The sequence below is a fragment of the Oncorhynchus kisutch genome, linkage group LG30 (assembly GCF_002021735.2).
Source record: "Oncorhynchus kisutch isolate 150728-3 linkage group LG30, Okis_V2, whole genome shotgun sequence".
Taxonomy (NCBI): Eukaryota; Metazoa; Chordata; class Actinopteri; order Salmoniformes; family Salmonidae; genus Oncorhynchus; species Oncorhynchus kisutch.
This window is the reverse complement of record NC_034203.2, coordinates 2,610,217-2,636,066: the sequence shown is the minus strand read 5'-3', so window position 1 is coordinate 2,636,066 and position 25,850 is coordinate 2,610,217. Positions and strand designations below refer to the sequence as shown.

The window sequence follows — 25,850 nt, the reverse complement described above, 5'->3', positions numbered from 1 at the left end:
GCATTATTAGGTGATTATTATATAGATTTTTATTTCATTTGTGTGACCAGTGTTAAATGTATGAATGATTTTCGTTCAATTCTTTATTCATTTATATAACTTTTTCATTTTCCACAGTGATGGAAATGTAGGACTAGACCTCAATTTACCCCACTTCCTACAGTCATTCCTGGTATTGCATTAGCTACCCTATTTGATGAAGAAATTACAATTGAACTACTTGACCATTTTCCAAGAGAAAACTACTTCATATAGAGTTGGGGTTTCTGCAGATCAATTGGCCTAAATATAATAAACTGTTAAAAACATTGTGAGGATAGAACTAAACTTTGTGATAGAACCCCTGGTAGAACATTGAGGGACACATTGCTGTTTGTTATGTGTCTGAGCATGTACTTCCCAGTCCTTAAGGAAATGTGACTGGACCTCCTCTAAACCAATCAAATGTGTGGATTAGCACCGACAACAAACAAAAGATCGAGGTTAGCCATACTTTGTCGATGTCTACCAGCTCTAATCATATCTGCGAGATAAATCGTGTCGTATATTTTCAGTTTGTCTCCAAAACGCTTTAGTGAGATGGGTTTTCTTCGTTAAATTTGGTCGTTTTATGTGTTTAGCGGATGTCAGATATTGAGCCATTTTTGCAATACGCGTATTTAGTTTGCTAGCTTGTTTTGTGGCTAGCATTAGCTTTTAAAATACTTGACAGTTTGGAGGCGTCTGACTTATAGTTAAGTTGTTTGAATCGGTGGCTGACACGCCTTTAACTTAAATAAACCAGTTTGTTCGCCATGTCGGGACAGTCATCGGGCTGTGGGTTTCTTATGTCGGTTGTTGTTCACGGAGACTCGGCTCTGAACGAGCAGGAAAATGAGCTCAACCAGCAACTCAGACGGCTCTATCCAGCGGTAAACGAACTTGAAACCCCGCTTCCTCGATCCTGGAGCCCGAAGGACAAGTTCAGTTACATTGGCCTCTCTCAGAACAATCTTCGAGTGCACTACAAAGGTAACTATCTATGACGCGTAAATGAAATTAAATGTGAGTGCTAACGTTAGCTAGCGTCATCCGCTTACTTTGCTGCGGTCACATTTCAGTGGCTAGCTAGCCGTACTCTTAGCTAGCTACGTTACCTAGGCTAGCCAACGTTCGCAGCTAATCTTAGTAGTTATCGCTCTCAAAACGAATTGACAGCACTAGTTGGCTGCAAACAGTCAAGCTAATGTTAGGTTTGTAACTAGGTAATGATTAACAAAAATACGCTCTCTTGTAAACCAGCTGGTGAAATCCCCAGCCAAAACAAGAACGTTAAGTAGCAACGTTACGCCAGCGAGCTTTCCAGTTGGACGAACTGCAGTCCTAGCTAACTGTTTGTCAAAGCTAGCAACAGTTGATAATTAGATTAGATTTTTAACATAATTGACATGTCAGTTGTACCTTGCTACATTACTGGCTCGTTTCTTTGATTTCCAGCTGTTTAGCATAGATTAGCATCTGTTTAGCTCGACCAGGTCCGGAAATAAACATGTCACAACCGCCGATTTGTCATTTTTATTTGACATTCATTTAATTAGGCAAGTCAGTTAAGAACCAGTTCTTATTTTACAATGGCGGCCTACTCCGGCCAAAACCTCCCGTAACCCTAGCTGATTAGGCTAACTGATTTATAATGGCAGGGCCCACTGTTAGCTTGTTTATTTATTTATCAAGGGCCCAGGGTTCACAAATTAATTCAGCTACTAGTTAAATTGGCACAAATCAGCAAGCTAGCTTTGTCAAGCTGACAAAACAAAAAACGACACCTAAAGGCAAAGCCCTTATCCCGTGTAGGCTGCCGTCTAGCTATAGGCCTAAAGTTAGCTAGCTAGCCTAGAAATGCTTCTTTAGCACTACCCATTTCGGATCTGTATACCCTATATTAGGTCATATTGGTGGCAAATACTATTATTCAATCGGTTGCTATGTCATGGTGGAAGTCAATGGCTGGAGTGAAAATCAAGGCTCTTGCTTTGTACCTCAACCAACTAAAGGTATTTTCCCCAGTGTTTGATGTAGGCCTACTACATCAAGGTGTAACAGTGTATTTCCTTTCTGGGTGTGTAGGCCATGCATTTGACCCTTTAAACAATCTCTTCATAGTATGTGATGTGTCTAGAGAACATCATGGCTTTACACATCCTTTTGTGGTTATACAGACCACTGAGGTTATAATATGAAAAAGATCTAGACTACGCCTGACCTTTTCGTTTTCAACGTAATCTATTCGCGTTTGCATATGCCGATTCATGGACCGTTTTTATATCCGGTTTACACAGCCTAACTTGACATGCGCACTTGAACTCGGTGCGCACAGGGAGCAGCCACGATGTCATCCAAAAACATTGGCAGACATTGGATGAATGTAAAATGTTAGCTCTGCAATGTTTTTTCTGGGCTACCTGACTAAATTCACAAAAATGACTTAGATCTGTCATTCTCATTGAAAGCATGTCTAAAAAGCTGTAGCTCTGTTTCTGTGCTCTATTTATATGCTTCACATTAAGTTTATTTTTTTTTTGCTTCTTTCTGTTTTGTACAACAGCTTCAAACAGCTGAAAATACAATATTTTTGGTTATGGAAAATGTATTTCAGTGGTTTAGATGGTCCAATGATTCTCTACACTAGCTTGTTTTGTCACAAACTGAAATTAGACCTAATTATTTAGAATTTAACAACCGGGAAATAAGCCTCTGTGAAAATTTGAATAATTCAATGAATGTTTTGTGCACAAAGGTGATGACTGTCCTTATTAGGAATGTTCAAATCTGACTTCTATGGAAATTGTCTTCTGGGCCAGTACTGACGCAAAACTGTAGGAGCAGTCAACTGTGCTTCTATACCGGAACACTGGCTCCATGATTCATCAGCCAGGCAGGCATAGTGCAAACTTTAAACCAACACACTTGGCTGACAACTGGTCACTTGAGACTGACACTTCAGGGTATGTGACTATGTTCACAGGGATGGGTGGGCCAAAGATTATAAATATACTGACAAGATGCATGTCTCTTCACCCAAACAATGGGAGTCATTGACCACATGGCGGGTTGTCTAGCTCCCGCGTATCCACCAACAAAGTAAGGATAGATCTCATTATTGTAATCCTTTTTTAAATATTCAATGATGGTTGTTGATTTCAAAAACCTGTATTCAATGGCGCTGGATGCTATACTACTAGCCTCATGCCATGAATAGTCATCTCAAGACTACTCCGATAAAGTTCTCAATGTTGCCGGGGTGTCACGTGTCCTACTTAGCAGTACACTTGTAACCACTTAAGCAATATGAAACTTCTATTAGATCAAATAAACCTCATGTAGCAAATAAGACATACATTCTTTGTTGACCAAATTCAACACTCATTGACCTCCATATAAAACTCCATGCTTGGTGGGCGAAACAAGATCGAAACAACAAAAACACCACCTGCTGGAGGGAGAGATTTTCGCAGAGTTGTCCCACAATAGTGGAATTTGTGGTATGCCTTCAAAATCAAATTCCCCCAATGAAACTGGTGGATACAAATAGTGGAATAATGCCATGTTTAGCATCTAGTCCAAGTAAGGTTTGCATTTTATATAAATTCAACAAAAGACAATGTAGTTTATTTGACACAACTGAAATCGCACTGTGGAAGTATTAGACTTCAGAATTACATTACATGCATACCTGTAGACTATGCACTGTATAGCCTACCTCTGGATCTTGCAGGGCTTGACATGGGCTGCTGGCCCAGGTAGGTTTTGGAAACCATCTGGGCAAGTCAATCATCCATAATGCTATTTTCAATCTAGGCTATATAATTGATGAGAAAAGTCTGTTCCAAAAGCTGTTAATGTACAGTGTAACCTCTAAGCTGCGCATGTGCGCAAAGCTCCACTGGGATTTCCACGCAGAAGAAATATCAGCCCACGCAGAGAAGCAAGAGTGAACTTCATTCAACTTTCTAAATCCCCCCCCCTGTTAACACTATCAATGTTTCCCTTAACTGGCAATTGATCGAATCAACACAATATTAGCCACTTTCAATGAAACAAAACAAACTTTGCGAGAGATTTTGTGGTAGGCAGAACGCATTAGCGTTGGATTCTATTGCATTGACAGGCACCACTCAGGCCCGTACTCTACACAGGCCCGTACTCTACACAGGCCCGTACTCTACACAGGCCCGTACTCTACACAGGCCCGTACTCTACACAGGCCCGTACTCTACACAGGCCCGTACTCTACACAGGCCCGTACTCTACACAGGCCCGTACTCTACACAGGCCCGTACTCTACACAGGCCCGTACTCTACACAGGCCCGTACTCTACACAGGCCCGTACTCTACACAGGCCCGTACTCTACACAGGCCCGTACTCTACACAGGCCCGTACTCTACACAGGCCCGTACTCTACACAGGCCCGTACTCTACACAGGCCCGTACTCTACACAGGCCCGTACTCTACACAGGCCCGTACTCTACACAGGCCCGTACTCTACACAGGCCCGTACTCTACACAGGCCCGTACTCTACACAGGCCCGTACTCTACACAGGCCCGTACTCTACACAGGCCCGTACTCTACACAGGCCCGTACTCTACACAGGCCCGTACTCTACACAGGCCCGTACTCTACACAGGCCCGTACTCTACACAGGCCCGTACTCTACACAGGCCCGTACTCTACACAGGCCCGTACTCTACACAGGCCCGTGCGCCATAACCAATCAATGCTGCAGTAGGCCAATATGCAAATAGACCTTTGCCATTATATGGATCTGTGCCATTCACTTTGAACTGGACTGTTTAAAGCATGAGTGGTCGTGAGTAGGTGAACTTGTTTTGAGATCAAAGCGAGAGCTGCATGTAGCCACTTGCGCACATTTGTTCATATCCTTCGCTAGTTAGTGAGTTATTAGCCCAGTTATAGATCATTAGTAGTCAGCAATGGGGGAGTGATTGCTTCCTACAAGAACACAATGTGTGCATTTCTAGCGGTCTTTGAAAAGCGAGTCAGGTAAAATAAACGTTTTTAACCTTTTAACTAGGCAAGTCAGTTAACTAAATCCAACCCGGAAGTGCAGTTTTTCCTGAAAGCTCTTTATTCCATAGCCTGCCTTCGCTCCATTTAAAGGGATACCAACCAGATTCCCCATGGTGTGAAGTCTTTAGACATGGTTTCAGGCTTTTATTTTGAAAAATTAGCGAGAAAGATTACATCGCGTCATGCAGCGTTTTGCATGTGCAACAGCTTGGAGCAGACATTTTCTCTCTCTTATCGAAGAAGTTATAGTCCCGGTTGCAATATTATTGATTGTATATTGTAGAAATAACCTGAGGATTGCTTATAAAAATTTAAAAAAAGTTTGACATGTTTCTATGAACTTTACGGATACTATTTGGAATTTGTCTTGACCACTCGAGCCTGTGGGTTTCTGAACATAACGCTCCAACCAAATGGTATTTTGGATATAAAAATAATCTTTATGGAACAAAAGGATCATTTTATTGTGTAACTGGGAGTCTCGTGAGTGCAAACATCCCAAGATCATCAAAGGTAAGCGTTTCATTTTATAGCTTCTCTGGTCACGAAAGTCAGAGAAGTCAATCTACTTGGCTGCTAGCTGTTTGTAATGTTTTGTCTACTGAGAGATGTCCTTAAATAAACAATTGGAATGCTTTCGCTGAAAAGCTTTTTTGAAGTCTGACACGCCAGGTGGATTAAGAACAAATTCTTAATTTAAATGACGGCCTAGGAACAATGAGTTAACTGCCTTGGTTAGGGGCAGTACGACTGTTTTTAATTTAATTTATTATTATATATATTTTTTTTACCATATCAGCTCGTGGACTCGCTCTAGCAACTTTTCGGTTATTGGCCCAACGCTCTAACCACTAGGATACCTGCCGCCCCTAAAGAGCTTTTTTTTTTTTTTTGTCTGAAAGGGTCAGTTGAATTTTGCATAAGCTAAGTAGCCAATAGGCAAGAGGGTAGCATACATGGTCTGATTCTCTGATAATGTAATAATTGTGTTTTTATAAAGTGTCTTCTTGCATCAAACACATTTTCAGTCACCTTGTCTGAAGGACAAGTGGATAAACAGGTTGTCAATCACTTTTCAAAAGTCTCATGGAACGTAGGCCTACATTGAACACCAGACATTTTGCTGCTGTAGGCTGAACATGGTAAAATATTATGGGATGAATGTTCTAAATTCTTTTTGATGGTAGGCCACTCTTATAGTCTTACATTATGATCAAATGGCCAGTAGCCTACTTGACCACTGTTAAAACTAACTTAAAGCGGGTACAGCCTGTTCACAGTAAACATGTGCCAGGAGTTGCACAATTTTCACTACGTTCAAGTTTGCGCTCAAAATTGTCCCGCTCAAAATAATATACATAACCAAACTGTCACGCAGCTCTCAAGTGGTTATTTTGTGGAGCAGCTCACAGAAGAACGACAGCGTTAGGGTAGGTAGGAAAGACTTATGATATACACAACTTTGTGGCGACACCCCTTCAAATGAGTGTTCGGCTATTTCAGCCACGCCCATGCAATCTCCATAGACAAACATTGGCAATAGAATGGTGTTACTGAAGCGCTCATTGGCTTTCAACGTGGCACCGTCATAGGATGCCACCTTTCCAACAAGTCAAATTCCTGCCCTGCTAGAGCTGCCCCGGTCAACTGGATGTGATGTCATTGTGAAGTGAAATGTCTAGGTGCAACAATGGCTCAGACGCAAAGAGTTAGGCCACACAAGCTCAGAGAAGGGGACCGCCAAGTGCTGTAAGCATGTAAAAATCCTGTTGTAACACTCACTAGAGTTTGTAACTACCTCTGGAAGCAACTTCTGCACAACTTCGTCGGGAACTTCATGAAATGAGTTTCCATGGCTGAGCAGCACCTTTCCTGTTTCAGCATGACAATGCCCACATGCACAAAGCGAGGTCCATACAGAAATTACTTGGTTAGAGCGTTGGACTAGTAACCGGAAGGTTGCAAGTTCAAACCCCCGAGCTGACAAGGTACAAATCTGTCGTTCTGCCCCTGAACACCCACTGTTCCTAGGCCATCATTGAAGATAATTTGTTCTTAACTGACTTGCCTAGTTAAATAAAGGTTAAAAAATAAAACTTGTTGATCAGTGTGGAAGAACTTGACTGGTGGCCTGCACAGAGGTCTGATCTCAACCCCATTGAACACCTTTGGGATGAATTGGTGCAATGACTGCGAGCCAGGCCTAATTGCCCAACATGAGTGCCCATCCCCACTAATGCTCTTGTGGCTGAATGGAAGCAAGTCCCCGCAGCAATGTTCCAACATATCGTGGAAAGCCTTCCCAGAAGAGTGAAGGCTGTTATGGCAGCAAAGGGGGGACCAACTCCATATTAATGTTCATTTTGGAAAGAGATGTTCGATAAGCAGATGTCCACATACTTTTGGTCATGTGTAGCATTTACTGGTAGATAAGTTAACAATGGATATTTAAACCAGAAATCGACTTTTTGGTCCGAAATCTTTCCAAAGCCTAATTCCGTCATCTTGCTCTGTTTTGAATGAACAATTCTAACGGCTTTCCCAAAACAACCTTCCCAAATGAATGTTGTTAAATGCGAAGTAGGTCGAGTTGGCAGAATGTCCTGATGAGTTGCACAGTATCAATCCGGGGGGTGTTAATGAAGACTCTGCCATCACATGTAGGCTACACTGTACAGTATAGAAACACCACTACACAACGGCCTCTTGCTTGGTTCGCAATTGAATTAAAGGAAACCTATAACCCTCCCCACAAAAAAATATATATAAACAATATTCTCCCACACCTCATTAGTGGTCTCTAATGTGGGCTAACCATTTGTTGTGGATTGTTTTTTTTTTTTATAGGGCCACACGACTAGCCTGCTGAAAATCGCAAACAATGACCCCCTTTTTTGAGGTTTGTTTTATACATTTGCGCTATCTCCACCGACGACTAAGGCCTCTGATTCAGAGGTGTTGGATTAAATGTGGAATAAAGATTTCAGTTGTGCAACTGACTAAGTATCCCTGTTCGTGTGTATTGACATTCATATCGCAATGTACTAGCCGGACTTGTTTTTTTGCAGACATTTAGTGGGGCTCCCGAGTGGCGCAGCGGTCTAAGGCACTGCATCTCAGTGCTAGAGGTGTCACTACAGATCCTGGTTTGATTCCAGGATTGTATCACAACCGGCCATGATTGGGAGTCCCATAGGGCGCCGCACAATTGGCACAGCGTCGTTAGGGTTTGGCGGGGGTAGGCCGTCATTGTAAATAATTTAACTGACTAGTTGAATAATGATCCAGAGGGACTTACAGAAGCAATTAGGGTAATGTGCCTTGGCGACTCACCCTAAATTCTACTGCGCTACCTTTTGCTAGATACTTGAGTCTAAGACCGCCATCATTGAAGCCATTTGTGGTGACAAAAGGCACGAAGGGCGTTGTACAAAAAGTAATCAGCGACGGGATCGTCTCTAACCAATCAGAGTATCAAAGTCAATGATAATTAGTTAGCTTTTTTTTTACCCATGTGTTCTTTCTCTGGCTCAACCCAACGGCTTCTGGAACTATCAGACGGCCTGAATGTGTTTGCATTTGACTGGAGCAAGGAGTCTGTAGTCAGGCACGCAATGTACAGCGTTACCCATCTTGGTTCCGTGAAATGGTGTATCAGCCAACTCTGTCACCCACAGAACACAACTGAAGCATTGGCACATATTGTGTTCACTACAACCCCAGTTGTAACTAACCTGATTTCAGCTAATTACTAGAATCGGGTGTGCTAGATTATGGTTAGTGAACCTACAGGACGGTAGCTTTCCAGGAACCGGGTTGTTGAATTATATTAGGAAGCAAAGTGGAAATTAGCATCGTTGTCACCATCTTGTTGCATCTGACCATGCAGACAGAGCTCGAGTGACTGGGCGGGGCTTGGTGTGGGAAGTGCGTAGGTATTTATGGAAGGAGAGGGAGTGAGACTAGCAAACTAGGTTATCTATAAAAATGGACATTTAACAAAATCAACATGGACATACCTTTTTGTAGAAGTAAAAACCCAAACCGGTCTGTGCAGCTGTGTGGACACTGAACAAAACTATAAATGGAACATGCAGTAATTTCAAAGATTCTACTGCATTAGTTCATATGGAAATCTGTCAATTAAAATAAATTCATTCGGCCCTCATCTATGGATTTAACTTGACTAGTAATACAGTTATGTGTATGTTGGTCACATATGCCTTAAATATTTTTAAAAAATCTGTAGGTGTGTGGTTCCGAAAACCAGTCTGTATCTAGTGTGACCATATGTCTCGTGTTGTGCTGCATATCGCCTTCACATAGAGCTGATCAGGCTGTTGATTGTGGAATGTTGTTGTCCCACTCCTTCAGTGGCTGTGTGAAGTTGCTGGATATTGGTGTGAACTGGAGTCAGAGCATTAACATTGTCTTAGATAAAATGCAATAGTGTTCATTGTCCGTCACTTGTGCCTGCCCATACCATTAAACCCACTCCCACCATGGGGTACTCTGTTCACAACGTTGACATCAGCAAACTGTTTGCCCAAACATCTGTCATCTACCCGGGACAGTTGAAACCGGGTTTTATCCGTGACGAGCACACTTCTCCAGTGGCCATTGAAGGTGAGCATTTTCCCACTGCAGCCCGGTGAAGACCCTGAGGATGACGATCACGCAAATAGTTTGTATGTGAAAAAAGCCGGATGTGGGGGTTCTGGGCTGGTGTGGTTACACGTGGTCATTTCAGTAATCTGTTTATTTCAGCTCATGACCCATGGGACCAACACTTGGCATGGTGCGTCTTATTTTTGTTCAGTATTAGTAAAATACGATATTTTGCCCAGCCCCATGTTGACATTGCAATGTACAGCATTACCTATGGATCTTGGGACCATGAAATGTGTGTTCAGCCTACTCTGACACCCACAGATTGCAATTCTGAAGAGTTCACACAAATATTAGCTTCAATGCTCTTGTGGGAAAATCACCTCTCTTCAGTCGATTTTGTACGTACTGAACATTCATATTGCCATGTACAGCCGTACTTTTTGGGGAGGGGGATATCCCAACATTGTTGCTGCTAGGACTGATGTGAATTGAGCCACATTAGCTCAGTGTTGTCACGGAGTAGGCCGATGCCCAATTTCATGGTCCCAAGATCCATAGGTAAGGCTTAACAGCCCACAATGCAATTCTAAAGTTATAATACATCCATAGTGCGATTTCAACAGCTTTTACGTTTGTGTCAAATGAACTACTTACTGCCTTTGTTGAATTTATATAACATTCCAACCTTGTTTAGCGTGCTCGATATGGCATTATTCCACTATTTGTATCGGTTTGCTTCAGTTTCAAGGGGGACTTCTTATTTAAGTTGAATCGCAAATTCCACTTGTTGGTAATCGTTATTGTTGCTAGTGTCACAGGTGTGAATGGACTCTCAGGGTTAACATTATTTCTGATGACTTACAGACGGTGCATGATAATTACTTTTCTGGGTGTCCTAAATGCAAGTGTATGGGCCAAATGTCCCCCTTCCCAAATTAGATGTGACTACCTGCGACATCGTGATTTGTCTGAAAATCGTATTTATGGTTCCCACTTGGGTAGATTGTGCTGGGCGATTAACCAAAATGTTGGTCGTTTTTGAAACTACTACTTTCTATTTTGATTTTTTTCCTGTGAACTCAATGAGCACATCACGGTATTTCTCTACAGGAATTAGATCAAACCTTAACTGTGTGACTCAGTTGTAGTTCACAACAGACCAATAGTCGACATACAGTAGTTTGTAGTTCATAACCATTTTTTTCTGAACTAATGATCATAATCCATTGCGGGCCTACTTGTCTAATTGTTTATTTTACGCCTGCTTTGTTAGGCTAGTGTGAGGCAGACGAGAGAAGCTAGAATGCCCAATTGAGAGGGATAGAGCAGTTGCTTCAAGGTATCTACCTGAAATGTATGATCTAAGTGATTTTGATAGTTGCTATTCATAAGTATACCTTTGACATTGAAGTAATTTTGTTAAGGCATAGGCAGCAGTTCTATAGATGACTTGGAATGTAAATATTTTAAAGTCCTGTGAATAAATGATGGTTAAGTGATAAGCATTCACTACCATCATGGGACTTTTTTATTAATTGTTCTGTGTTAAAGCGTTCAACCCGCATAGGAATTATTTTTCAACATTAATTGCACTAAGTGATTATATAATATATAATGAATATATAATCGACCTCAAAAGGAACTAATCGCTCAGCACTAGGGGAAAATGCTTTTTTTCTGTTCACCTAATGCTGAATTCCCACACCTCTTGGCATTCTAGTAGATCTAGTTTAAGCAATATGGTAGTAATTGCTGCTGTCTGATTGGCCAGGGGGGATTTCTGTCATACTACTTAACCCTATCCAATTGTTTCAGATCTAAAGCAGTGCCTAAGGGTAAGATCTAGGCATTGAATTGATTACAGGGTGTCTTGTTTCATTCATGCCATCGCTTCCATCCACCCACAGGTCATGGAAAGACTCCTAAAGATGCGGCATCCGTACGAGCCACTCATCCCATCCCAGCTGCCTGCGGGGTCTACTACTTTGAGGTGAAAATCATCAGTAAAGGCCGAGATGGGTAAGATGGCTGCACAGAATTGAGCACCACGCACACATTGTGCTCTACCCATGCAAACCTCTTGACTTAACTAATCATAGTCAACAGTTAACGTTTTGTTCAATCAAGGTCATCTCATCAGTTCCCTGTAATAGTTAACGGTTCTGAAATTAGACTCCACCCCATTAATCGGCCTATCAACTTTTTCCTAGGGTGTATTCACTAGGAACCAAACTGAACAAAAACAGGGAGGGACAACCTGAATTTGTCTAAAAAAACACTTTTTCATTTGCAATTCAACTTTTGTTATGCTGTGCACTAATGAACACCCCTGATTTCCATTGCTGATCACAATTCTGGACAGTTAGGAATTGACATTTGCATGAGGGTGTCATGTTGGTATGATTCATGAAATTCCCTTGAGGCAGTTTAGATATCCTTAGCCAGTGGAACCAATTCTTTATAAAACTGTTAACATGCCCGGATCATCACATTTTGACCCTGCTATCTTTCTGTTTAACAGGTACATGGGTATCGGTCTCTCAGCTCAAGGTGTCAACATGAACAGACTCCCTGGTAAGGCGACTCTGAAAGCTATAGCTTGTGTGTGTCAATGTTGACACTCTGCCATGGTCTTCGGGTGGGTTGGAAGACCGTTTGGTTTGTGAATTGTCCTTGTCTGTGATGGGGAATTATGTGACTTGGTTTGTGTGTGTATTGTCTGGAAGATGTGCTGGTGATGAACATACACTTGTGTGTTTCAGTGGATTGTCTGTTTTCTTTGAGTATGTATTGTCTGAAACTCGTGTGGGTGTGCCCTTAAAAGCCAGACAGGCTGCTTATTCTCTGTCCTGACATGACACCATTGGGGCAGGGTCACATGTTGGGGGGGGGGGGGTGTTTATCTGGCAGTGCAGGGTGTCTGACACTGGCCTGCATCCCAAATAGCAGACTATTTCCTACATAGTGCCCCACATGTTCTGGTCAGAAGTTGTCCACTATATAGGGTGCCGTTTGAGATGCATCCTGTAACCCTTCAGGGCACAGGGCGGGCCCAGCAAAGGCCCATGGCATAGCAATGCAGCGCAGTCTTATAAAACAGCAGACAGAGCCATGATCTGGCACTGCTAAGTAATCACTAATGGCTAGTTTTTAACTTTCTAAATAAAACTGTTAGTAGCTTTGTGACCCACAAGTGTGAAATGGAACGTGGCTAATTCTTAGGTAACCTAATACATACATGCATGAGAATTCAAATGAGAACTTCAATTATTTTATACATTTTATAGCAGAGACCTAATTAGCATAATGCACATAATTGTTAGGTCCTAGGTTTTAAAAGCTATACTGAAATGAGAGCTTCTAATCTAATCAGTGCCGTGGCAGATCGATAGGCCTATAGTTTACCCAGGTGTAAAACGGATACTCATCTTCTGCTGTGAGGCTTTTTAATCTGAACATTTAGTTTAAGATGCATTGGTGAAGTGTTGTTTCTAGTGTGATGGTTAGTGCAAACACATTTCCTCAGTGTTTAATGAAGTACTATCTTATAGAGAATTGCTACTTATACTGAGAATATTATATATAAACGCAACAATTTCTAAGATTTTACTGAGTTACTGTTCATATAAGGAAATCGGTCAATGTAAAAAAATTAATTCATTAGGCCCTAATCTATGGATTTGGCATGGGTGGGCCTGGCTGGCATAGGCCCATCCAATTAGAATATTTTTTATTTTTTTTTGCCACAAGCTTTATTACAGACAGAAATACTCCTCAGCAACCCTCCTCCGCCTGCATGGTTACATGTGGTTGTGAAGCCAAATTCTTTAAAACAATGTTGGAGGCGTTTCGTTTTGACAAAAATGCACATTTTAAAGTAGTGTGTTATTGTTCCCAGCACAGGTGAGGAATATGCTTTTTGTGGATATGGAACATTTGGGGATTATTTTTATATTTTTCTCAGCTCATGACTCATGGGACCAATATTTTCTATGTTGTGCTTACATTTTTGTTCAGTTTGTAAGTCGAGGCATCTTTCAGAGTGACGCCAATGTCTGTGCGGTTTTTCTCAGGTTGGGACAAACACTCGTATGGTTACCACGGAGATGACGGCCACTCGTTCTGCTCCTCCGGCACGGGGCAGCCCTACGGCCCCACGTTCACTACAGGTGACGTGATTGGCTGCTGCGTCAACCTCATCAACAACACCTGTTTCTACACAAAGAATGGCCACAGCTTAGGTATGGAACACCCCTGCTCTAGAACATAAAAATGAATTTAATTAATGTAGTAATCCATTATGGAACTTAAGCCGTGTCATTCAGTTTAACTTTTTGTGGAGTTATTGGGGGGGAATTTGGAACTGGAAAATGTACACACTCTGAACTAACACAATGCGTGCCCCACCCTTTCATTTTTTATTAACAATTATTTATTTACACCATATCACTATCAAACAACACGCCACATGAAAACACGCGATACACAATATTCTGTCTCATCCTGGTCTGAATCATTTGACTCGTAAAAAAAAGGCACATTTCTATACTTTTCTTTGCATATCACATTTCATCCCACCCTTTTAATGTATTTTAGAGGCAACATTTTGTCCAATTGAACATCCATGGTTTGCATAGAATTGATATGCTGCATCGTGCATTCCTGTACCAAACAATAGGATATTCAGTCAGAGATTAAGAAATGTATGTTGATGTTTTTATCTTCTCTCTTGTACTCTAGGAATAGCCTTTACAGATCTACCGGTAAGTATTATCCCACCGGCCATGTTGTCTTTAAAAGCTACATTCTGGGATGTGAAACAACTAAACGACACCCCTGCCACTTGTTTTGATCCACAGCTGAGGGATGGGGTTAGGGCAATGTAATCCCCCTCATTCATTGGTCACACTCTAGCTGCGTGGACTAACATTCCATGATATCCAAGAGATGGTGTCACATGCACCAAATCCATCAGAGGACCTTACAGTGAAATGCTTACTTATCAGCCCTTAACCAACAAAGCCGTTTTAAGAGAAATGCCTACAAAAACAAGTAATTAAAGGGCAGCAGTAAAATGACAATAGCGAGGGGGTACCGGTTAGTTGAGGTAATTGAAGTAATACATGCATACTACCGTTCAAACGTTTGGGGTCACTTAGAAATGTCCTTGTTTTTGAAAGACGAGGACTTTTCTACCCCCATTTTAAAATAACATCAAATTGTCTACACTGTATTCCTGATCAATGTTGTAAATTACTATTGTAGCTGGAAACGGCTTAAAAAAAAATGTGTTATTGAATATCTACATCGGCCCATTATTAGAAACAAAGACCTTTCTTCGGAAACTCGTCAGTCTATTCTTGTTCTTAGAAATGAATGCTATTACATGTGAGAAATTGCCAGGAAATTAAGATCTCTTACAAATCTGTGTACTACTCCCATCACAGAACAGCGCAAACTGGCACTAACCAGAATAGATAGAGGAGTGGGAGGCCCCGGTGCACCTCTTTCTATTCTGGTTAGAGCCCGTTTGGGCTGTTCTGTGAAGGGAGTTGTACCAGATCTTCAGTGTGCCTTTGAAAAACCAGGACATTTCAAAGTGACCCCAAACGTTTGAACGGTAGTGTACATGTGGGTAGAGTTATTAAAGTGACTTAAGCATAGATGACAGTATCAGCAGTGTAAAAGAGGGGGGGCGGGGGTGCGTGCAAGTAGTCTGGTAGCCATTAGATGTTCTGGAGTCTTATGGCTTGTGGGGTAGAAGCTGTTTAGAAGCCTCTTGGACCTAGACTTGGTGCTCCGGTACCGCTTCCCGGTGACTATTTTTAGGGCCATCCTCTGACGCTGCCTGGTATAGAGGTCCAGGATGGCAGGAAGCTTGGCCCCGGTGATGTACTGGGCCGTTCGCACTACCCTTTGTAGTGCCTTGCGGTCAGAGGCCGAGCAGTTGCCATACCAGGCAGTGATGCTCTCGACGGTGCAGCTGTAGAAACTTTCTGAGAATCTGGGGACCCATGCCAAATCTTTTCAGTCCTGAGGGGAATGGGTTTTGTCCGCTTCACGACTGTCTTGGTGTGTTTGGACCTTGTTAGTTTGTTGATGTGGACACCAAGGAACTTGAGGCTCTCAACCTGCTCCATTACAGCCCCGTCGATGAGAATGGGGGTGTGCTCAGTTCTCCTTTTCCTGTAGTCCACAATCATCTCCTTAGTCTTGATCATGTTGAGGGAGAGGTTGTTGTCTCTGACCTCCTCCCTATAGGCTGTCTCGTTGTTGATCAGGCCTACCAGTTTGAACCCTATTTGAAGGATAAACATTGTTTACAAACAACATTGTTTACAAACAACAAGTAAACAATGGATGGAGTAATAAAACGTGATATTTTGGCTTATGATAGACAGTTGTGCTAATTTCATTTAGACTTTTATGCATTCAATTCTTAAAGAATCAATGGGTAAATATCAAGAATTTTAATTGAACAACTTCACAAATCCCAGACTGTAGCTTTAATGTAAACGATGCATATTTTTAATGGTGTTTGCTGCCTGGAGGATCTGATATAGAAAACAAATATGTGAAGACTGAAGAATTTATGCCATTTTAAAGGTCCTAAAAAAGAAAAGTGAAATTTACATGTCTGCATTTTTTTCGATGCACTCTGAGGTGGGGGGGGGGGTTGAGCGCTGGCTGCGCTGTCCCCCTACCAGCAGAATGACCACTTGTTTGAGGATAAAATACGACTGCTTTAGCCGAAACAATAATCCATTGAGCAGAAACTGTTGGCCACAAGCCAGCATTCATGTTTCTCTGGGCTCTACGGTGATGTGCGTCAACTCCACTGGAGCTGACCTTTTCTCTGTTAGACCATGAAACGGGCTTTTAGAAATCCCTCCGCTGCTAACTCCAGGGTCATGTTCATTAGGCGTGAAACGGGGCGGGAACTACCAGAGTATGCCGAATGAGAATGCAACCCAAGTGGTCGTGGGATTGTTTTTATTTATTGAATATGCCAATGTATAACTCGCATTACATGACTTCCACTTTATTTCCTGAACTGCTTTTTTTGCGTGACCAACCTTTTTATTCAGTTGTCATTTTTCAGGGGGGGGGGGGTACAAAAACAGGTACAAAAACAATCAAATGAATACATAACCCCCCCCCCCCCCCCCCTTGGTTTCCTTGGTGTTATACTGTCTGACCAAACTTAAAATGAGTGAGTTGGTGGTTTGGATTATGGGGTGTCAAGGTCATATTTTTCCATATTCTGTTAATAATGTGGGGGTTCATATTCAATTAGTTAAGTGGACAATAATTTTTCTTTTTAAGCGCCAGCTTTTTCAATTTTGGAGCAAATAGAAATTGTGACAATAATAGCACCAAAGTGTTTAAGGGTCATATCAGTGAAGACCACCTCTTCCAGGCCAATATGAGACTCCATTTGTCGCTACTCAGCCATGGGAGAAGAATCATGTTTAAAATTGTATTTCCAGGCACATTTTGTCCCATCTTAAAGTTTGGTACAGATAGTCCTCTTTGTAAATTTGATCTGGGATCGTTTACCTTTGCCATATACACAGAATCTACAAAACATTAGGAACACCGTCCTAATATTGAGTTGCACCCCTTCATGTAAGTAATGGCAGTCTTTCTTGATGGCAAATTCTGCTGTTTTATCAGTACATTGTATTGACTTTGGAAAGAGCAATAGCTACCTGGTCTGAAGAGTTTGTGCTCAAACACAGCTGACAACGTAAAGTTCTTAACTCTAACTCTGCCAGCTAAACTAAGGTACAGTGTGTTTATATATCAGTCAGTTAGATGAGGATCCTGAACCATGTCGCCATGTTTTTGTTGATCTGCTCCTTATAAAGCAACCTGTCCTGGAGTGTGTTCATTATTGCGCACTGTAGTGAAATGTTTTGCAACGGAGAACAGAAACATTTCTTAAGCGGACAAATTCAGGTAGGTCCCTCCCAGTTTCATTTGGTTCCTAGTGAATGCAAACCTGGTATCAATTTGGCTCATTGACCTATCTTGCTTGTGAAATTATATTATATACTCACTGAATTGTGGTAGAGGCTATATGGAACATTTCCCCTTGAGTGGTTAGATGAAAATAAATACAAAAGATCATCTGTTTGAACCATGCATCCAACATTTTAAGAGTTTGTGATTTAACAAATCATCTTAGTATATTTGTGTGTCCCCAGCCCAACCTGTACCCCACAGTGGGGCTGCAGACCCCTGGGGAGGTGGTGGATGCCAACTTTGGCCAGCACCCATTTGTGTTCGACATTGAGGACTACATGCGCGAGTGGCGGACTAAGATCCAGGCCCAGATCGACAGGTTCCCCATAGGGGACAGGGAGGGAGAGTGGCAGTCCATGATCCAGAAGTAAGTACCTTCCCTTGTAGCTGTACACACCAATGGAAACTACATTTCCCATCTGCCCGTGCAACTGGTTTGACTTGTATTATTGCCACTTATAAAAAAAATATCTCAAATTTTCCAACTTGCTTTTAAGTGGGTATTTCTGAGTCTGAACCTCGTATTTCTAAATTCCCAACAGCGTTTGAAGGCAGCATATCGTAATCTGTATATCATATCTCTGAGCTGTTATGTTTCTCCCACCTCTTTGTCTCCAAAGAATGGTGGCATCCTACCTGGTCCACCATAGTTACTGTGCCACTGCCGAAGCCTTTGCCAAATCCACAGACCAGGCTGTGCATGAGGAACTGGCCTCCATTAAAAACCGACAGAGTGAGTCATGCTTGTGTGAAAGATGGGTTTAGGGTGTGTCCTGTCATTGACTTGTGTATTTGCTTTGTGTATATTAGAACTATATGCTATATTCACAAAATGTAAACGGACTAGATGGGTAGTTGGCATAGGTGGAGCCATTACAATATTTCTTAGGGACATATCTGCCTAGAGGCCAGGGGCCAAAAAGGAATGGGCCTAGAATAAATGATTGTCTAACACTTTAAAATGTTTCCGCTCTCGTACCCTTTGAGACGAATGGGGAAATGCCATGCCACACTAAGTCTCCTCCCAATATGTGAATGAAAGTAAATGGGATGTGCTTACAGAGATCCAGAAGCTGGTGTTGTCAGGCAGAATGGGAGAGGCCATTGAGACCACCCAACAGCTGTACCCCAGCCTACTGGAGAGTAACCCCAACCTCTTATTTATGCTGAAGTGAGTAATGGCAAGGGATAGGCAATATTGGCACATTTAGGAACTGTACCTCTTAAGGGAAAGCTCAGGATATTACAACTTGTTAGGTGGTTCCTCACCCTGGAAGTGGTTGTAAATTCCTGAACGTACCCTTTAAGGGCAAGACTGTACATTGATGTGCAGCCAAGTATATTTGGTTGTTGGTATATCTGTATTTGATTGATGCTGTATTTCTAATGTGGTGGTTGATGGTTTGACGGTTGCATTGGATAGGCCTGATCTTTTTAACCCTCCCCCTGTCCACTTTATCCCACTGTCTCTCAGGGTAAGACAGTTCATCGAGATGGTGAATGGGACGGACAGCGAGGTGCGCTGCCTGGGAGGCCGCAGCCCCAAGTCCCAGGACAGCTACACAGGTTCACCTCGCCCCTTCAGTAGCCCCAGACACAAAGCAAGCGGCTCCCAGGCCTACCTCACAGGTATATGATACACTGAACAATCTGTGGATTCCCCATGACAGATATGCATTGGTTAGTCACAGATGCCATAAATAATAATAAAAAAAGCATCTATCTGGTGTGATAACCATTGGCCTCATGCTGCGTGACATCTCCTTCACATAGTTGCTCAGGCTGTTGATTGGCCTGCGGAATGTTCTCTCACGCTTCAAAGGCTGTGCGAAGTTGCTGGATATTGGTGGGAACTAGAACACGCTGTCGTACACTTCGATCCAGAGCATCCCAAACATGCTCAATGGTTGACATGTCTGAATATTCAGGCCATGGATGAAATGGGACATCTTCAGCTTCTACGACTTGTGTACAGATCCTCATGAGGTGGATGAATAGCGTGACGAAATGTGCCTCGTCCCGGTATCTGCGTTCAAACTGCCATCGATTAAAATTCAATGGTGTTCGTTGTCCGTAGTGTTTATGCCTGCCCATACCATAATCCCTCTGCCACCACGAGGCACTCTCCACAACGTTGACATCAGCAAACCACTCTCCCACACGGTGCCATACGCTGTCGTCATCTGCCCAGTACAGTTGAAACTGCGACTCATCCATGAAGAGCACACTTCTCCAGTGGCCATCGAAGTGAGTAAATGCTCACCTGAAGTAGGTTACGATGCCGAACTGCAGTCAGGTCAAGACCCTGGTGAGGATGAGCACGCAGATGAGCGTCACTGAGGGTTTATGCAGAAATTCTTTTGGTTGTGCAAACTGTTTCATCAGCTTTCTGGGTGACTGGTTTCAGGTGATCCCACAGGTGACGAAGCTGGTTGTGGAGGTCCTGGCTGGTGGGGTTGTGAGGCCGGTTGAACATACAGCCAAATTCTCTAAAACGACGTCGGCGGCAGTTGGGGGAGAAATCAACATTAAATTCTGTCTACAGCTCTGGTGGACATTCAGCTCATGAAACATGGGACGAACACTTTACATTTTATGTTTTTGTTCAGTGTATATTCACATCTGGTTGTGTTCATTAGGCACTTAACAGGCCGAAACAGGAAGGTACTTTATTTTATTTTTTTTGCACAACGTTTTTGCAACAGTGTGCTGTTATAACTATGACCCTGGGGCGTGTTCAATAGGTACCAAACGGAAGAGCACTAACCAACAGGGAGGGACTACCTGCATTTGTCCAAAAGGATTACATTTCTTGTTTTTGTTAAATGTTTCTAAACCTTATCCATGAACATGACCCAGTCCTGGATCAAATTCATTTAGTCAAATACTTAAGGTGCACTTTATTTAGCTTGCCATTCACCTTTTTGTGTCTTGTATGGTGTTTTTCATCTGACTGTCCTGATTGCTTCCCCAGGATTTGATGGCGGCTGTTGTAATGGGGTGATGTCCAGTAAGGCCCACCCCTCCCCCCACAGTCACAAGCCCTGCCCCCCGGGCCCAGCCCTCCTTGCCCCCGCTGCTGAGCTCAGCTCCCTCAATGGCAGCCACGGCCTGCAGCAGCCCAACGCCAGGTATGGAACATGCACAAGGCTATAATGTACTGAACACCCTACTCAATACTAGTTGCTTGTAAACGCTTCAACATGCATCCAACACTAGAGAAAATTAAATAACGGTCCATACCGACAGTCTTGCACAGCCTGCTTAACGTATACCTGCAAAACAAGGTATTGACACAACGTATCACGCAACCAAAAAACGCAGGTTTAAGATCGACTACATTGCAGTGGGACTGAGCAAAACTTCGGATTTACAAATCTGCTTGCAGTTCTAATAACTAATTTATGTTATCAAGATTATAAGTACTAGAACTCTAATGATATTCCAAATCTACGAGAATGGAAGAATCAAATGCTTTATTGAAATATAAATAATTTTTTGGGACTTGTGGATCTGAGGAAGTGTGATGTCAATGTTTGTTGAAATGTATGAATGTTTATTTTTGTCTATCAAAAATAAAGTATCATTTCTAATCTTTAAAACGGATCCACTCAAACACACCTACTGTTTCACCCCCCCAGTACTGATGTGGACATGGAGGTTGACCACTTCACCAACGGAGTGACCGAGTCCTCCTCCAACGGCTTCTTCAATGGCACCTCCAAACACGGAGCCCAGACAGAGGACTGTGACACAGACATGGGTGAGTGACAGGCCATGACATCCACATGATAGCTTCAAAAAGTTAAAACTATACATTGCTTACAAACGAATGTAAACAATGGAGTAGTGCATCTTTTTGGGGGTTACGATAAGACGGTTGTGCTAAACTCATGAGGCATAACTTATTATTCGAGAATCAATGGGTGTGTATATAGCAAAAATTGAAATGATCATTGCATAGATTCCCAGATTGCACATTTGTTATATTCCAAAAGAGGTGGTACAACTGACATTATTGACTCTGGTCTGCATCTATCAAACCATCCCTCGGAGTGGCTGAATGCTATGTCCTCGCGTGACGTGCAAGTTTGATTGGTTCTGTGTCCACAGAGGTGGAGTCAGCCCAGTCCAAGAGGCAGCTGTGTGGGGGAAGCCAGGCAGCCATCGAGAGGATGATCCACTTTGGCCGGGAGCTCCAGAGCATGAGTGAGCACCTACGCCGAGAATGCGGCAAGAACTCGGTCAACAAGAAGATGCTCAAGGTACTCTGTCAATTATGTTCAAACAACTTCTGATAAATGGCTCAATGTAATGGCTGTAAAACCTTGATGTACATTTTGCTGTGAGTGTTTTGCGTGTACGTCACACTACATTACGTCTAAAAACACAGCACTGCACTTGGCCTATAACTACATCTAATATCTCAAAACAACAGTTTCTCTAGCAGTACACTACCGCACTGAACAATTTCAAAAATGTTACTAAATTATAGTTCCTATAAGAAAGTCAGTCAATTGGAATGAATTCATTAGGCCCTAGTTGATGGATTTCACATGACTGGGCAGAGGTGCAGCCATGGGTGGGCCTGGCTCCCAAGTGGGTGGGGCTATGCCCACCCATGACTGCATCCAATCAGAATGAGTTTCTCTCCACAGGGGCTTTCAGTACAGACATACTCCTATCTTGGCAAAAGACAAATGCTCATGAACAGGGATGTAAACAAATTTGAGAAACTTTTTGTGCGGATGTCAGCTCATGAAACACAGAACCAATACTTTACATGTTGCATTTACATTTTTGTTCAGTGTATGATCTGTCAATTTTGAACTTGGTGTACAATTTGAGGTTACTGTACCTTGACTCACTGCATCCATCTCTCATTAACAGCTGTTTCTCCTACCCTGCCTTTCCCCACTCTTTTCCCTGCAATGATTTTTACATTCTTCTAAATTCTTGTTCTTCTTGGCTGTCTTTCTCCTCTATTTGTATGTCCCTTATCGCTTCCCATCTCCCTCTGTAGGATGCATTCAGTCTGCTGGCCTACTCGGACCCGTGGACGAGCCCAGTGGGCTACCAGCTGGACTCTATCCAGAGGGAACCAGTGTGTTCCACACTCAACAGTGCAATTCTAGGTAGGTACACCACCACCTCTTGTTGTCACTTCAGAGCCTCTCCTCAACCAGCAGTCAAGTGTTGTTCACTCTGGGGCGGTTTCCCAGACACCGATTTAAAGACTAGTCTTGGACTAAGATGCACTTTTGATGGAAAATCTCCATTGAACATGCTTTTTAGTCTAGAACTTGGCTCAATCTCTGTCTGGGAAACTGGCCCTGTAAATTTAGCATTTAATGTTGATTCTGTATAGCTTCGCGTTGACCGGGGTGTTATCGTTTTCCTTTGAAAATGTCAAATTAGGGAGCGGTTAATTACCAACGTGGTCATAAATGTGAAGTCATCCTTTTTGATTTGAGTCATGGTTAATAAGTAGTCATTTGGCGGTGTCCATAGCTACTATTTTGTGTATGTGGCGGTGTTATGCGTTGCCTATGGGTGTGCTATGTGGAACTGACTTGACTTATTTAGTGTCCTTAGTTACTAGGCCCATGTCATGGATATGATGTGTAATGCATTGCCCAATGTTAGAAATGTATGAATCTCTAAAATTGGTGTTGATTCAGTCTTTTATTGATTTTAATAAGATGTGCACACTAAGGCCCTTATACAGCCTCACCCCCCCACCCCAAGTTACTCATTCAGCAGTGTCCTTAGCTACTTTTGTGTTGAGTGTTATGCATTAACTATGGGAGTGATATGTAGTCCTTACATAGCTGTTTCCCCCCCCCCCCCACAGAGACTCATAACCTGCCCAAGCAGCCCCCTCTGGCCCAGGCTGTGGGACAGGCCGCCCAGTGCCTGTCCATCATGGCACACTCTGGAAGTGGCTCCTGCGCCTTTGCTGCTGTGGACGATTACCTGCACTAGCCCCCCACACACAGGTCCCCCACCTTCACACAAACTCAATCTGGATCCCTCCACTCCCTGGGCTAGCCAAGGCTACTTTCAGATTCTCCAACCTCCTGAAGTGTTCACTCATGCATTGGATTGGTGCAAGAATGCCTGGGAAGAGTTTTCACCATCTTCCTCACAGCAGTCTATTCCCTTGAAATCCATGAGGGGAGTGTACGAGTGCACTCTTTGGGATAGGGTGGAGAATCGGGACGTCGCCCAAGTCTCACAGGAACCCTGATGCAAGTCTGCCCATGTAATTTTGGTTGATGGGGAGAAGGGGGAAATTGCAAAGACTAGCCAACTAGTAAATTCACCTCTCTGATCTGTGTGACTGTGGCAAACCATGCAGGATTTTCATATGCCCAAACTACTGTGCGAAGGTGGGAGCACCCTGGTCTGAAGAACAAGGAACGGCTTTCCAGTGACCGCATAACACCAACCCAGTCAACATATGTTGACACTCCATTTGCCAACCCAAAACGTGGTCCGTTTAAACCCCTGACCAACTATACCTACCAGGCAAGCCAGGCCCACAGACGTGAGTATTCCGACCCATTCTAGTGCATTTGCACCTGGGTTTGGAGTACGCTAGCAGATTCCCACCCCGAGAAACCAACTCCTTGGTGGCGCAAAAGGCACACCCAAACCCCATGGCATCAGTGACTGGTGACACATGTGGCTTGAAGACTGAAGAAGCCAGTGAGAGAATCTACAGTCTTAACTTTTGTCTTTCTTTAAAAAAAAAAAAAACTTTATTTTGGGGAGGGGCAGTAGGTGGGGGAGGGTGGGTAGGCTCTGTTAACACTTCCTGGTTTACAAGGCATGGTGATTTATTATTCTAGCTAATTATATTCTTACTTGCATACACAGTATATTTGTTGCGCGCCGGCAAGAGTGAATTCCACCAAATAATAAAGGTCCCAATCCCACCACTCCTTACTAGTGACAAGTGTCAGCGTGTGTACATGTTAACATTTCTATGAATAAAAGATCAATCATTAAATATTTAGCTACCAAAAGAAAGGAAAAAATATCTACCCTCAAAGCTTCACACTTGAGTGTTTAGAATCCTTTGTGGTGTTAGTCTCTGAAACTTTGTTATACTGTGGTTGAAGTTTAATTAACCCCTTCCATATGTGACCCCCCCAACTGCACAGCAGGTCTGATATGTTATTTCATTTCCTAATGTATTCATTCATGGCATCACATATCCTTTAGCCATGAAGAACTCATGAGCCCTTTCTTGATTTGACTGTTGAGATTGTCTCAGTTAAGTTCTAAATGAACGTGTGTCTGTAATGAAGGGCTTTTCAGACTTAAATCCCTCAATGTTTAGCAGATTAGCCTTGTGTTGAACCGGTAGCGAGCTAGCGCCTAAGCGCTCATGATTTAATGTTAGCCAATACCCAGAATAGGTATTGTCCTGGTTTGGGGCTAACCATAGCAGCTTGATGCTAGCCCAGGGCTTACCATAGCTCAGCTTGTGATGGTGAACTTGGTCAAGAGCAGGCTTGTGTAAGGTTAACATTGGCACCCCCCCCATTAGCCTTTTCATAGCTAACCACAACGCGACGCAAATGTTTGGATAGTGGCATGTTTGAGATAGCGTCAAGATTCTGCAGAGATCTTCCCAATACCTGGAGAAGGGTTTTAACCTACCAATTTACTATAATGAGCCTATACTCTGCTAAATCTGTATATCGAACATGCCCATTTTCAGGTGTGAAAAACCCTTATAGGCTGCTTTTGTCAGAACACTTGTCATTAACAGAAAGACTTGGACCGGGAATCAAAGGCGACTGTAAAGCACTTGAGCCAACATCTGCAGCGTCTGGGACATTGCCTTTCAACAGGCAAATTGTTCTCTTGCAATGAGCTTGTCTACAACGCGCCTTAGCTTGAATCCCGGCCTTACTCTTTCCTAGTTTTTGTTGACCGGATCTCCTTTTAGTACTCAACAGCAAAACGGAAAATAAAATAGTATTGTCAACTGCACTGTGGTTACCACGTTTACAATAAAATAAAAAACATACCTAGGCAGGCGACATTGCAACTGTGCTTTAGTGCTTGCAGACGCAGAGAAACCACAAGCAGGGGCATATGGAGCATCTCACAGTAGGAGTTGTG

General features: G+C 42.8%; 1 protein-coding gene across 1 annotated transcript; it reads left to right on the top strand.

Annotated features, from left to right (window-relative positions):
- Nucleotides 1-440: 440 nt before the first annotated feature.
- ranbp9 (RAN binding protein 9) lies at nt 441-25,765 on the top strand. Its single transcript, XM_020466663.2, has 14 exons — nt 441-1,011; nt 11,591-11,702; nt 12,205-12,257; nt 13,757-13,924; nt 14,424-14,446; nt 17,894-18,078; nt 18,332-18,444; nt 18,774-18,882; nt 19,186-19,340; nt 20,686-20,842; nt 21,353-21,474; nt 21,825-21,976; nt 22,735-22,846; nt 23,566-25,765. Exons 1-14 carry the CDS (start codon nt 795-797, stop codon nt 23,694-23,696), a joined length of 1,809 nt encoding a protein of 602 aa, XP_020322252.1. The 5' UTR covers nt 441-794; the 3' UTR covers nt 23,697-25,765.
- The last annotated feature ends 85 nt before the right edge of the window (nt 25,766-25,850 follow it).

Bases quoted from the DNA above. Each gene is read 5' to 3' on its own strand.
- ranbp9 (XM_020466663.2), top strand. From the start codon at position 795: ATGTCGGGACAGTCATCGGGCTGTGGGTTTCTTATGTCGGTTGTTGTT. The intron at 18,079-18,331 runs GTAAGTACCTTC...TTGTCTCCAAAG, and splicing joins TGGCAGTCCATGATCCAGAA to AATGGTGGCATCCTACCTGG. The intron at 18,883-19,185 runs GTGAGTAATGGC...ACTGTCTCTCAG, and splicing joins AACCTCTTATTTATGCTGAA to GGTAAGACAGTTCATCGAGA.